General features: G+C 61.6%; 2 protein-coding genes across 5 annotated transcripts; one reads left to right on the forward strand and one right to left on the reverse strand.

Moving 5' to 3' along the window:
• Positions 1–346: 346 nt before the first annotated feature.
• On the forward strand, positions 347–9,417 carry PIAS3 (protein inhibitor of activated STAT 3). 4 transcript variants are annotated; one of them, XM_008153134.3, is made up of 14 exons: positions 347–447; positions 2,853–3,270; positions 3,429–3,513; positions 3,746–3,796; positions 3,985–4,075; positions 4,592–4,726; positions 4,903–5,008; positions 5,554–5,627; positions 5,730–5,890; positions 6,878–7,011; positions 7,092–7,260; positions 7,421–7,554; positions 7,739–7,776; positions 8,278–9,417. In XM_008153134.3, exons 2-14 carry the CDS (start codon positions 2,856–2,858, stop codon positions 8,542–8,544), a joined length of 1,860 nt encoding a protein of 619 aa, XP_008151356.2. In that variant the 5' UTR covers positions 347–447; positions 2,853–2,855; the 3' UTR covers positions 8,545–9,417. The 4 variants fall into 4 exon arrangements, with proteins under 4 accessions (XP_008151356.2, XP_054567679.1, XP_027983667.2 ...); XM_054711704.1 differs by lacking the exon at positions 347–447 and adding an exon at positions 973–1,069; XM_028127866.2 differs by lacking the exon at positions 347–447 and adding an exon at positions 1,687–1,704.
• On the reverse strand, positions 8,996–11,868 carry NUDT17 (nudix hydrolase 17). Its single transcript, XM_008153186.3, has 8 exons — positions 11,620–11,868; positions 11,314–11,497; positions 11,076–11,101; positions 10,851–10,943; positions 10,543–10,641; positions 10,201–10,337; positions 9,674–9,826; positions 8,996–9,561 (listed from the first exon to the last, which is right to left on the reverse strand). Exons 1-8 carry the CDS (start codon positions 11,809–11,811, stop codon positions 9,447–9,449), a joined length of 999 nt encoding a protein of 332 aa, XP_008151408.3. The 5' UTR covers positions 11,812–11,868; the 3' UTR covers positions 8,996–9,446.
• Positions 11,869–12,521: the final 653 nt, after the last annotated feature.

Raw genomic sequence — 12,521 nt, forward strand, 5'->3', positions numbered from 1 at the left:
CAGGCTTTTCCTCCAGGGAGAGCCTCATTCCAAGTTGGAACCTCCTATGCAGTCAGATCCCGGGTCCACGGTCTCAGTCCCAGCCTGCCCCCACCCCGCGCCAGGGCCGGAGCAGAAGCGAGAGCGCCGAGATCCGAGCAGGCCCGCTCTGCAGACCCACTCGCTGGAGGAGTTAACTTCTCCAGCGCCTGACTCCAGTCCCTCCCTCCCGCGCCCCAGATTCCGCCCCCTCCCCTCTTCGCCGCCGCGCGGGCGGGCGGGCTGGCCCGGAGAGGGCGGCCCCAGCCCGGGCGCTGGCCGGGCGGAGCTCCCGCCGGGCGGAGCCGCGGCTGCAGAGTCCAGCGGCGGGACTGACCTCTAGCTGTGCAGCCGGAAGGCGCCACGCGCCCCCTCCCCCTCCGGGCAGCCCCCCTCGGAGCGCCCGCCCCGCTCCCCGAAACCGATCCGGTAAGTCGCGCTCGGCACCGAACTTTCCTGCCGCCGAGTCGGAGTCCTGCGGCCGGACCCGGAGCTGCGCGGTAGTTGGCGGGGTTTTGGGGTGGGGGTGGGGGCATGGGGCTTGGGAACAGCCGTCCGGGAGGAACGGAACTAGTCGCGGCTCCAGAGCCCCCCTACCATGGGCCGATGGCACCCACCCCCGAGGCGGCGCTGACTCCGCTGGTTCAACTTGCAGGAACTTCGCTCCCCTCCCCCACTGCCGGGCTCGGCAGTTCCCGATTCTCCCCGCACAGCTCATCCCTCCCGGCTCCAGGGCCCGCCCCCGCCCGGGGCCCCCTGGCCGCCCCCTCTTAGCCGCTGGGGACCCCGCGACCTCGGGCCGTGCGCCCTCCGCGCCCACCCGGCTCGCATCCCGGCCCCAGACGTGCGGGCCGCGTCCCGGCGGTGGGAGGGGCTGCGGCCGAGCCCGTCCCGCGCGCGGCGGGCGGGGCCGGGGGCGGGGGCCGGACGGGGCGGAGCAGCCGCGATCTGCGGCCGGCGCGGGGCGGAGAGTCGCGCGCCGGTGCCTGGGCCTGGCCGGCCCTGCTCGCGCCCGCGATGCCTCAAGATGGCGGAGCTGGGCGAGCTGAAGGTGCCGGGCCTGCCCGCCCGCCCGGGGCCCGGGCCGGGGCGGCGGCGGGGATGGGCGCTGCGGGCTGGCGGGCGGGAGCGCGCTGGAGGCCGGTGCCGGGACGCTGGAAGCCGGCAGTGGGCGCGGAGGGCTGCGGCGTGGCTCGGGGGCGGGGCCGCGGGCAGATGCAGGGGTGGGGCCGAGGGGTGCAGCGGGGGGGCCTCGGCGCAGGGGGCGGGGCGCGGGGCAGTGCAGGGGTGGGGCTGAGGGGTGCGGCGGGGGGGGCGAGGAGCAGAGGGGCGGGGCGCGGGGCAATGCAGGGGGGCGCAGAGGGGTGCATCTGGGGAAGCCGAGGTGCAGGGGGCGGGGCGCGGGGGCCGCAGCTGGGGGGGCCGCGGCGCAGGGGGCGGGACTGAGGGGGGTGCAGCTGGGGGGGCCGCGGCGCAGGGGGCGGGGCTGAGGGGCACGTCTGGGGAGGCCAAGGCGCAGGGGGCGGGGACGCGGGGCAGATGTAGGGGTGCATCTGGGGGGGGGGCCCGAGGCGCAGGGGCGGGGCCGGGGCAGATGCAGGGGGGGCCGACGGGTTGCAGCTGGGATGGCGGAGGCGCAGGGGGCGGGGACGCGAGTAGAAGTCGGATTTGGCAGTGGAGGCGGAGGTAGGGGTAGGGCCGGAGGGAGAAGCTGTCGTGGAGGCTGAGGGGCGCGTCGATCGCGGCCTAGCGAGGTGTCGTTGGGGCAGATGTGGGGCTGGGGCTGGGGTTGCAGGCTCCTTGGGGAGAGGTGGGAGCTGTGGGGCCCGAGCCTGGGGAAGGGCCCTTGGCGGCCCTGACCTGGGGGCGGGGTTGAAGCTTCCGGTGCCCGAGAGGCAGGTCCTGCTCCAGAGAGTGGCCTTGGGGCCCAGGCGGAGGAGTGAGAAACTCTGGGGTGGAAAGGCGGAGGTTCTCCCTGGAGCCCGTGGGGAATTGAAGAAGGCGGAGGAAATGAGGATGGCCGAGCGGTGGTGGAGCGAGTGTTCCATCAGCCCCCGAAAGGGCCCGGAGCCATAGGCCTCCTGTGCGGGAAGAAGGTGGAGGCTGGCAAGGCCTGCCCATGGCAAGGGGCTCCTAGACATTCATGCTTAACCGCCTCGCCCCCAGTTTTGGGCTTGTTTTCCTCAGAAAAGTAGGACTGAGGGAGGTGGTTATGTAAATGACACCGAGAAAGGATTTGGGGGAGTTGTGAGCTTTGAACCTGACCTGAAAACCCTGGCCACGAAGCTTCAGGAGCTTGGGGAAAACAGCTGAGGGGGATTGAGGTGTTGGGAGGTGTGGGCCACCTGGCCCTTCTCCCCTGAGGGCTGTCTGGCCGCAGGAAATCCCTTCTTCCCCCTCTTCCCTGTCTCCTGTCCTCTTCCCTGGAGGCTGGGATGGGTGTGAGAGTCAGAAAGAGCAGGAGAGGAAGTAAGCAGCTTGGAGGAGAGTCCAGGCTGCAGGCAGGATGCAGGTAGGAGGCTGCAGCGGGCCCAGAGGTGTGCCAGAGGCTGGCTTGCTGTCTGCACCCTGCCCCCCACCTGGTTAGCTTGCAGGCTGGGCAGATAGGGTTGCTCAAGCTCTGGGGATCCTGGGTAGGTTGACCCGAGAGGGTTACTCAAGTGGAACTAAAGTGTCCCTTTGGCCAGGTTGGCTGTGTGGCAGTGAACTACAGGCCGAAAGCCCCTTTCGGATCAGTGCTGGGGAGAGGCATTGCCGCCTGGTAGCTCAGCCCGGGCCTCTGGCAGGACAGGCCTCTGCCAGGCAGGCTTCTCAGGCTTCTCTGTTGTCCACAGCACATGGTGATGAGTTTCCGGGTGTCTGAGCTCCAGGTGCTCCTTGGCTTTGCTGGCCGGAACAAGAGTGGACGGAAGCACGAGCTCCTGGCCAAGGCCCTGCACCTCCTCAAGTCCAGCTGTGCCCCCAGCGTCCAGATGAAGATCAAAGAGCTTTACCGCCGGCGCTTCCCCCGCAAGACACTGGGGCCCTCAGATCTCTCCCTTCTCTCTTTGCCCCCCGGAACCCCTCCTGTGGGCTCCTCTGGTCCTCTAGCTCCCATCCCCCCGGCCCTCTTGGCCCCTGGCACCTTGCTGGGCCCCAAGCGTGAAGTGGACATGCACCCCGCTCTGCCCCAGCCTGTGCACCCTGATGTCACCATGAAGCCATTGCCCTTCTATGAGGTCCACGGGGAGCTCATCCGGCCCACCACCCTCGGTACGGCCCTTGGTGGTCCCTCCGTTCTCCCTGGCCTCCGTGCCTCTTCCCGAGCCTTTCCTCGGCTATAATCCTGTGGAGTCGCCAGCCTGGGGTGGGGGCCTCTTCATGGCAGCCTGGGCTCAGGCGTGGGAATAACTGCCCCTTCTTGTCCTCAGCGTCCACCTCTAGCCAGCGGTTTGAGGAAGCGCACTTTACTTTTGCGCTCACACCCCAGCAGGTGCAGCAGATCCTCACGTCCAGGTACATCCCTTCACTGCTCCCCCCCCCCCCCCCCCCCCCCGACCCCGGTGTTCCCCGGCCTCTGCTTTTCCTGCTTGGCCCTGCTCTCCCTGTCCACCCCCTTGGACCTGCGTTGTCTCTCATGCTCTCGTGTGTCTCTTTGCTGTCCCCTGGTCCTAATCTTCTGTCTGTCCATTCACCCCTGCCTCTGGGGCCACATACTGACACCTCTCCCTCTCCCTCCCTGTGACAGAGAGGTCCTACCGGGAGCCAAATGCGATTATACCATCCAGGTGCAGCTAAGGTGAACTGATCTCCCCTGCCTCCCTGCCGGGCTGCCTCTGGGGTGGGGATGAAGTAAGGGTATGGCAGATACTCCGAGGAGATATCCTTGCTCTGCACGTCTGCCAGCCCTGGGACTCTTGTTTTATGCTGGGGATTCAGCTCAAGAAACTGAACCCCATTCTTTTCTCTTCTCTCATCTCGTCCTAGGTTCTGTCTCTGTGAGACCAGCTGCCCCCAGGAGGATTATTTCCCCCCCAACCTCTTTGTCAAGGTCAATGGGAAACTGTGCCCCCTGCCGGTAAATGCTCTTCCCTTCTGGGAGTAACCCCTTCGGTTTCAGTTCCTAAATGTTCACTACAAACCTGTTATGAAAGAGACATGCGTAGCACAGTGCCTGGCGCACAGTAGGTACTCAGTTAAGGCACATAGTAGGTGCTCAGTGAACTGGTCGAATCAATATAATCCAGAGAGTACTGAGATAGGGCTGAACACGGGTTCTGTGAGATTCCAGAGGAGTAATGTTAGTTCAACCCAAATGTTCAGGGAAGGCTTCGCAGAGGTGATGACTCCGGAGCTGAGAGTTGGACCAAATGGGGCATCCCTATATGCTTCCTCCCCTAGAACTCAGTGAGCCCGTTCCTGTTTTGTTGGCCAATGAATAAGCTCCCCCTTTCACCTAGGAATGAACTCCATACACAATGATAGAGCTCCAGTCACTGAGTGGGCCCCATCTCCTTGGTCAATGAGCTGGCCTTCCCTCCAGGGAGTGAGTAACCCGAGACCAGATGTCTTGACCAGGCTGTCCCTTCCCCAGGGTTACCTTCCTCCTACCAAGAACGGGGCTGAGCCCAAGAGGCCCAGCCGCCCCATCAACATCACACCCCTGGCTCGACTCTCGGCCACTGTTCCCAACACCATCGTGGTCAACTGGTCATCCGAGTTTGGACGGGTGAGCATGGCTGAGTCAGGGAGGATGGAGAAGCCGGCAATGCAGGGAGCGGGGAGGAAGGTTTGGGAAGCATCGTCCTCTCTATGGGTCTCTCTGCTGTCTCTGGTCCTCATGGGACAAAGGGTAGGGGGGTGGTGTGCAGGGCAGAGGCTGACTGTCTCCCCACCTCCAAGTAGAATTACTCCTTGTCCGTGTACCTGGTGAGGCAGCTGACGGCAGGGACCCTTCTCCAAAAACTCAGAGCGAAGGGCATCCGGAACCCAGACCACTCCCGGGCACTGAGTGAGTAGCATCCTGCCCCTCTTCCCACTCTCATCTGGATCCAAGTCTTCCTGGCCCTCTAGCCTTTGGAATCAAACCCAGACTCCGCTTATGGCAATTTACCTCGCCTCTCACATTAACCCCAGCCCTCCCCTTACCCCTTACCAGTCACAGTGGTGGAGAAGTCGACCACTTCCGGCATCGAGTGACACCCTTGCATCCCCTAACTCTGGCTCCACTGGAAATGGGTCCTCCCCTGGACAGGATCTTAGGGATCATCTACTCTCACCCTCTCGTGATGCTTCAGTTCCCTCTAGGGCATCTCTGCCAGGGTGTCACCAACTGTATTTAAGCATCTTCAGGGATCAGGAAATCTCCCCACCCACACACTCACCCCCTCAGCCTTCATAATCCAGATCCCAGACCCCCCAGGTGACAGCCCGCTGGCCCCCCAAGGCTCGCTTCCCAGCTGCCTCCCAGCCCGCGCCACCTGCTCCCGGCCTCACCCCTGCCAGGCTTCCTCTCCAGCCTGCTGGCCCATGGCTCTGGCTTCACTCTTGTTTCAGTCAAGGAGAAACTGACGGCTGACCCGGACAGTGAGGTGGCCACTACAAGTCTCCGGGTGTCACTCATGTGCCCGGTGGGTACCAGGGAGAAGAGAGGGGGAGGGGGCTGCCTAGGGCCACTAGAGGGAGGCTTTCTGGGGCGTGGGGCTCTGACCAGAGAACTCGTCTCCCCGCAGCTCGGGAAGATGCGCTTGACCGTCCCTTGTCGTGCCCTCACCTGCGCCCACCTGCAGAGCTTCGATGCTGCCCTGTATCTGCAGATGAATGAGAAGAAGCCAACGTGGACGTGTCCTGTGTGTGACAAGAAGGCTCCCTATGAATCCCTTATCATTGATGGGTAGGGCCCCTTTGCTTTCTGCTTTGTCCTTTCCTAGGACAGCCACTAGGACGCTCTCTCGCTCTCACATATATACACGTGAATAGATGTGTGTTTATGTATGTGTGTGTGTATACATGTGCATACATACATGTACTCTATCCCCTTTTATAATATCTACTTACATACTCCCAACATGGAGGACTTATTACATGCTAGGCTTGGCGCTGAGCAGTCTGCACACCTTGTGTCCTCATAATACTGTGACAGAGGTGCCATCCTTACAGGAGAGGAAACCGGGGCCGAGAGAGATGGAGTATTTTGCCCAAAGTTGCATTGTTAGTAAGCGGCAGAGCCGCTGTAGCGAACTAGTAAAGTGCTTACGACCTGACCTCTCAGGAGCGCAGCAATGAAGTTCCCTGAGGGCCTGGATGTGCGGACCAAGCTGTTCTCTGGCCCCTTCCAGAACTGCGTCATGGTTCTTGCTCCCAGGGCCCTTTTCTTTTTCTTTTTTTAAAATATATTTTATTGATTTTTTACAGAGAGGAAGGGAGAGGGATAGAGAGCTAGAAACATCGATGAGAGAGAAACATCGATCAGCTGCCCCCTGCACACCCCCCACTGGGGACATGCCCGCAACCAAGGTACATGACCTTGACCGGAATCGAACCTGGGACCTTTCAGTCCGCAGGCCGATGCTCTATCCACTGAGCTAAACCGGGTTCGGCTTCAGGGCCCTTTTCAAGGTGGTGCGAGGAGTTCTCTCTCTGCTCCTTGTTCTGTCCCTGGCACTACGTGTGATAGGTGCTTAGAAGATACTTATTTTGAAACTGTTTGCAGAGCTCGTTTACATACATACTGGTTCTAACAGCTCAGTTCAGGAGGGTGGATGATAGTCCTATTTTACAGATGCGGAAACCGAGGTTCAGGACGGTGAGTAGCAGAATTTCCTGGCTACTGTCCCTGCCATCTCCCAGTCCCATGAATTCCCTTCTCTCCCTCCCCCAGTTTATTCATGGAGATTCTTAACTCCTGTTCGGATTGTGATGAGATCCAGTTCATGGAAGATGGATCCTGGTGCCCATTGAAACCCAAGAAGGAGGCATCTGAGGTTTGCCCCCCGCCAGGGTATGGGCTGGATGGTGAGTGACCCCCTGTCCCCCAGCTGAGCTAAGTCTTGAATGGCCTCTCCTCTGAGACACAGTCTCCTTGTCACCCACAGGCCCCCCGTACAGCCCAGTCCAAGAGGGCAATCCATCAGAGAATAAGAAGAAGGTTGAAGTTATTGACCTGACAATAGAAAGCTCATCAGATGAGGAGGACCTGCCCCCCACCAAGAAGCACTGTCCTGTCACCTCCGCTGCCATCCCGGCTCTGCCCGGAAGCAAAGGGTATGAGGAGATCGTCTGAATCTCTCGCAGAAGGAACAGGAAAAAGCCAGGAGAGCGTTCTGGTCACTGGGCAAAGCCTGGTGCAGAGGGGACTCGGGGGCCGAGCCGGGCGAGGGCGTCTGTGGTCCGCCGGCTGCCCCAGCTCCTTGTCTCCTCACAGGGTCCTGGCATCCGGGCACCAGCCGTCGTCCGTGCTGCGGAGCCCTGCGCTGGGCGCGCTGGGCGGGGAGTTCCTGTCCAGCCTCCCGCTGCCCGAGTACCCACCTGCCTTCCCCCTGGGGGCGGACATCCAAGGTAGGATGCGCCACCAAGAGGGCCCTTCACTGTTCCATCCGCCCCGGAACCAGTCAGAGCCCTGCTCCTTGTCAGAGCTTCCTGGGTCTCTGCAAAGGGCCACAATCCAGGGAACTCCTTTTTTTTTTTTTTTTTGCGGTGAAGGGGTCAGACAGGAAGTTGATTTTAATTTTTTTCTTCCCAGGTTTAGATTTATTTTCTTTCCTTCAGACGGAAAGTCAGGTAAGTGACCCTTCTCGTATGCAGATCTCGGCCCTGAAGCTTCCTTTCTGGGCACCCTGCCTCTCTCACTTTCCCTGTGGCCTACATCGGCTTCCTGAGAGAGAGGAGGGGTTGGAACAGGCAGTTTATTTCCCCCCGAGGCCGCCCTAGCACTTCCTCAGATTCTCACGTCTTCCTTGGTCCCTGTTGCTATTCTGTCTCCAGAGATTTCAGTGTAGTTCGCCCCTCGCCTGCTCACCCTCTGCCCATGTGCACTGAGCACCATGCCTGCCTCCTCCGGACATTCCGCACTTCAGACACCCACACGGCCAAGGGAATAGCCACCTGGAGGGGCTGGGTCAAGGCAGGGAGTCAGGGTGGGTGTGGGAAAGGAGGGAGAGAATCAGAGGCTCCCCGCTCCTCGGAGAACTCGGGGCCCAGAGGGGTTGCTTTATCCCAGGATGTTTCCGAGGTGAGCATGGGAGGCGGATACAATCTGACACTGTGCCCTTGATTCCCCAGCACTACGGCCCCTCCGTCATCACCTCGCTCGATGAGCAGGATGCCCTTGGCCATTTCTTCCAGTACCGAGGGACCCCTTCCCACTTCCTGGGCCCACTAGCCCCCGCACTGGGGAACTCGCACCGCAGCACCACTCCAGCACCCCCTCCCGGCCGTGTCAGCAGCATTGTGGCTCCTGGGGGGGCCTTGAGGGAGGGGCACGGAGGACCCCTGCCCCCAGGTCCCTCTTTGACTGGCTGCAGGTCAGACATCATTTCCCTGGACTGAATCCCCTGGGTTATGGAACCTTCACTGTCTCCCAACACTGAGCAAGGATGCTGTGGAGTCCAGAGCCCTGGCCACTCTGCCCCCGGGGTGGGGGGGGGTTTGGCCACAGGCAAGAAAGACCTTCACAGACACTAGTTTTTGGCCTCATTTCTGTCTGACAAGGCCAGCGTCCAAAGGGTTAATATTTAACCTCTTTTAAAGGACATTTGGGTCCTATTTTTTGAAGTGTTCTTGAGATGGCTGGCATATTCCTTTGGGTATGTCAGCGGAGGCAGTGGGAGGCAAATGGGATGGGATGGGAGTTGCGGGAAGGGTCCTCTGCTGTCCCCAGATGCCCTCTCTTCCCAGTCCCCAAACCATGGCTCAGTTCCGTCCCCGGAGCCACAGTCTCATGTCCATCCGTTCTCTTTGGCCAAACAGACAGATGGAGAAACTAAGACAGACAGACACATGGACAGAGAACTCTATTTTGGGTTGTAGATTTTTTGTACATAAACAAGGAAAACCAAAACACATCCAAAGATGACTCCCCTGCCTCCTAATCCCCCGTACATCTCCCTGAGGAGACAAGGCCTTAGCCCTGACGCCCAGGAGTTTGGGAGCAGGGCCCGGCCTACGCCTGGGACTCTATTTATATATTTAAGTTCACAGTGTTTCTTACGCTGACCAGCCCCGGGCCCGAGCCGCTCAAGGCCCGCGGCCCTGCGGTGAGGTCGGGCTGATTCTGCACCTTTCCTGGGAGGTGGAGGACCCGTGTTGTCCCCAGTCTCCTTTGTCAGGCTCCTCCAGGGCCTAGGACCTCTGTTGTAATTGTACTTTTTATTCCCAAAGTTGTAGCAAAGTTCTTACCCATAATAAAGGTTGTGAATCTTCTGTGTCATAGAGGTGGGCTGGGGAGGGGATTATGCACTTGGCTTTCCGGTTCCCTGGTCTGGGGGGAGGGGGTCCATGTTCTGGTCTTCCTTTGCAGGCCCAGGGTCCACATGAGCTCCAGTGTCACATGGTAGGGGCGTCACTCTGAGGATTCCCAAGAGCAGTTGTTCTTCCTTCCTCCCCCTCCCCCTCCCCCGTGCCCTCATGCCCTCAGCCCAATACTGTGTCAGCCCAATACTGTGGACGGCTCCCTCACCTGCCCAGGTGTTGCAGCCAGAGCCTGAGGGCAAACTTGGTCCCGGTGCTGACCCTCTCTTGGCCGTCCGCGGTGGCCGGGGTCGTCTGCAGCAGGGTGGACATGGGCAGGGCCAGAGGTCGGACTTCTCCACCTTCCTCCAGTTCCAGGGCACTGCACAGTGACAACTCCTGTGTGAGCTCTGCTTAGCCACGTCCATAGCCATTAAGCCGGCTCACCCTCCCAACCACCGCTGCAGAGGGGTGGGGGTGTTGACCTCATCCTACAGAAAGGAAACAGGCTCAGGGAGGGTTAGCGGGTGCCCCGTGGGAGAGGGGCACACACCCAGGTCTGCAGGGCTGGCGGGTCAGCAGGAACCCTTGGCGTTGGGAAGGACAGTGATCTCTGTTCTCTTCATGATCAGTTGACCAACTCACCCCCAAACCTCTCCCGTCGCTCAAGTCCCCCTCGCCCCCAGGAAAACAAGCTGAGTCTTCCGATGTGTTTGTGCTGGTGTGTTGGAGGGTCGGGGAGCGGCTCTTACGTACCGGACGGAGGGTGGCAGGTCCTGGGAGAGGTGTCTGGCTGCCTCCATCCCATCCTCTGAGGCAGCCACTGCAGCGGCTGCGTCGGGGCCCAGCCACAGGACGGCGCTCACCTCCCGTGGGTTTGGCTGGATCCGGGCCTGGGGCCAGACATGTTGGTCCCTCTACCGTGGCCTCTGTCAGGAGGCCTGTTCTCATCACAACCTCCCCACTGGTGGATAGAGAGGAACTTGGGGCCCGGAGGAAGGCTTCCCGACACCCCCCGCCTCCCCCAACCGTAGTCACAGTGAGGCCAGCCTGCTTGGGCCTCCTGAGCCCGGTACCCCTCCTCCCCGCCAGCCCTACCTGCAGCTGCTGCTGCGACTCCTGGGAGACCACCAGGAGGTAGAGAACGATGTGATGGTATTTGGGGAGGCCCCAGCTCAGCCTAGGAGGGTAGGCGGACTAAGAAGAAAATGGCGAAAATGAGAACTTCCTGTCTCTTCTTGAGACTTTGGAGATACAGCTGGGGAAGTGGAGGGAAGAGATGGCGCAAGAGGGACATGGGTGAGGACCACGGATGTGGGAACTCCAGACCACCCACTCTCCAAAGGGTTCTGGTGGGGTAGAAGGTGTTGGGGGTTCTAGGTTAAATAGAGAGGTCCCCGTCTCACCTCCCATAACCCCAGGGGGACCCACGAGAACTGGCCCTGGGGCAGCTGCAGTCCAGTCTCCTCCCAAAGCTCTCGGAGGCCTGCGTCCAGCAGCTGCAGAGAGAGGCCAGGTCAGACGCCATGCCTGACCTCCAGGGCCTCGGCCCCGCCCGCAGCCACACCCAAGCTGGTCCGATAGGCCTCCCGGCTCAGGACGGGGTGCAGGGTGGGTTGCCGAATGGTTACCGCTTCATCAGCTTCCACGTGCCCACCTGCAACAACAGAGGCCCAGCAGGTGAGTGGCGTGTGCCTGGCCGGGCCCCACTCACTGTTGACACTGCCCTGCGGTGGGCACGGGTGCAGGGGAGCCCCCGAGGGTGGGCCGGACCCCCTTCCGGGCCTTCCGGCTCCGAGGCCGAGAACAGCATGCTGGGCGGAGGGCACGTTTCTTCCGGGGACGGGACCTCGTCCTCGGGGCGCTCACCTGGCGGCACCCAGAGGTTGGGGGAAACTCTGAGGGTGCGTGTCCTTCGTGTCAACAAGACAGTCCGGTCGCGGGACTGCAGGACGACCACCACGCCCAGGTCCACGCTTCGGTTCGCGGGCAGCTCGGCTCCCGGCGGCGTGGGCTGCTGGTCCAGGGCCGCGAAGGGGCAGAAGGCGGGTCGCTGGCCGGAGGGAGCCACGTGGGTTCAGGTTTCAGCCGCGGGGCGCCCGGCCCGGCCCAGGCCACACGTGCAGCCCCCCCCCCCCCCCAGTCCCCCCTTCCTGGCCCCGCGGAGCCCCCAACCTGGAGCGGGAGCCTGGCCGTGGCGCCGGGGAAGGGCTCGGCCGAGAGGAGCAGCTGCCCGCGCCGCAGGCCGCAGTGTGTGGGCCACGGCCCGCGCCCGGCCTGGCCGCCCAGGAGGCCGCACACACTCTGCGCGAAGCCCACCGCCTGCGGGCGCCCCGAAAGCAGCAGCAGCACCCGCGCCTCCGCCATCACCGGCCCGGGGTCACCGTCCGCTTGGCGCCCTCTGGTGGCCGAGCGGCGCCCTGTCGGTCCGCGTGGTCGGAAGCCAGAACGTTCCCGGGAAGTTTTAGGCATCACATTTGGGGAAGATCCATGGGTGTAATGTTAATAAATAACAAAGGAGATCACCTCCAAATCTTCAGCTCTTTCTTCCCATCCCTGTTTAGGACAGTGACTCCCCCCTCACACCCCCCCCCCCCGACCGAACGATTTCTGGACTCAACGTCCCCTCCCAACCAGCCACAAGCCCCCCTCCCCACACTGCACACCTGTCACACAGGTATTGCCTCATCAATTACATGTCTCCTAACCAGATACCCAGAAAACATTTTTGATTCCCCCCCCCCTCCTTCCTTTTGCCTCAGTCCTGGCAGGACTTCTAGTCCTTCTTTCTAGTCACATCCTGTTTGCGGTTCCCCCAGAACCAGCCTCTGCTTCCCTCTGCGGTTCTTCCCCTTCCATCTGGCAAATCCTCCTCCAGATCAAGACTCACGCCCTATGGCCTTTCCCCCATGGCCTCTCTGTGCATGAAACCTCCCATTATAGCCGCCCTCCCCCTCCACTTCTTTGCCTCCTCCCACTAGGCTGTGGGCTTAAGGCATAAGGCATAGCTGTCTTTGTACCCCAACGTCTGGCCTAGCACCGGTGTGTAATAGGTGCTCAGTGAACGCCTGCCGTGA

This window comes from Eptesicus fuscus, chromosome 22 (genome assembly GCF_027574615.1).
Source record: "Eptesicus fuscus isolate TK198812 chromosome 22, DD_ASM_mEF_20220401, whole genome shotgun sequence".
Lineage (NCBI taxonomy): Eukaryota > Metazoa > Chordata > Mammalia > Chiroptera > Vespertilionidae > Eptesicus > Eptesicus fuscus.

Coding starts and splice junctions, on each gene's coding strand:
- NUDT17 (XM_008153186.3), bottom strand. CDS start 11,811: ATGGCGGAGGCGCGGGTGCTGCTGCTGCTTTCGGGGCGCCCGCAGGCG. Junction 11,498..11,619: donor CGGCCAGGCTCCCGCTCCAG/GTTGGGGGCTCC, acceptor CCCTCCGGCCAG/CGACCCGCCTTCTGCCCCTT. Junction 11,102..11,313: donor CAACCTCTGGGTGCCGCCAG/GTGAGCGCCCCG, acceptor CTGTTGTTGCAG/GTGGGCACGTGGAAGCTGAT.
- PIAS3 (XM_054711704.1), top strand. CDS start 1,046: ATGGCGGAGCTGGGCGAGCTGAAG. Junction 3,514..3,745: donor CAGCAGATCCTCACGTCCAG/GTACATCCCTTC, acceptor TCCCTGTGACAG/AGAGGTCCTACCGGGAGCCA. Junction 5,628..5,729: donor GGGTGTCACTCATGTGCCCG/GTGGGTACCAGG, acceptor GTCTCCCCGCAG/CTCGGGAAGATGCGCTTGAC.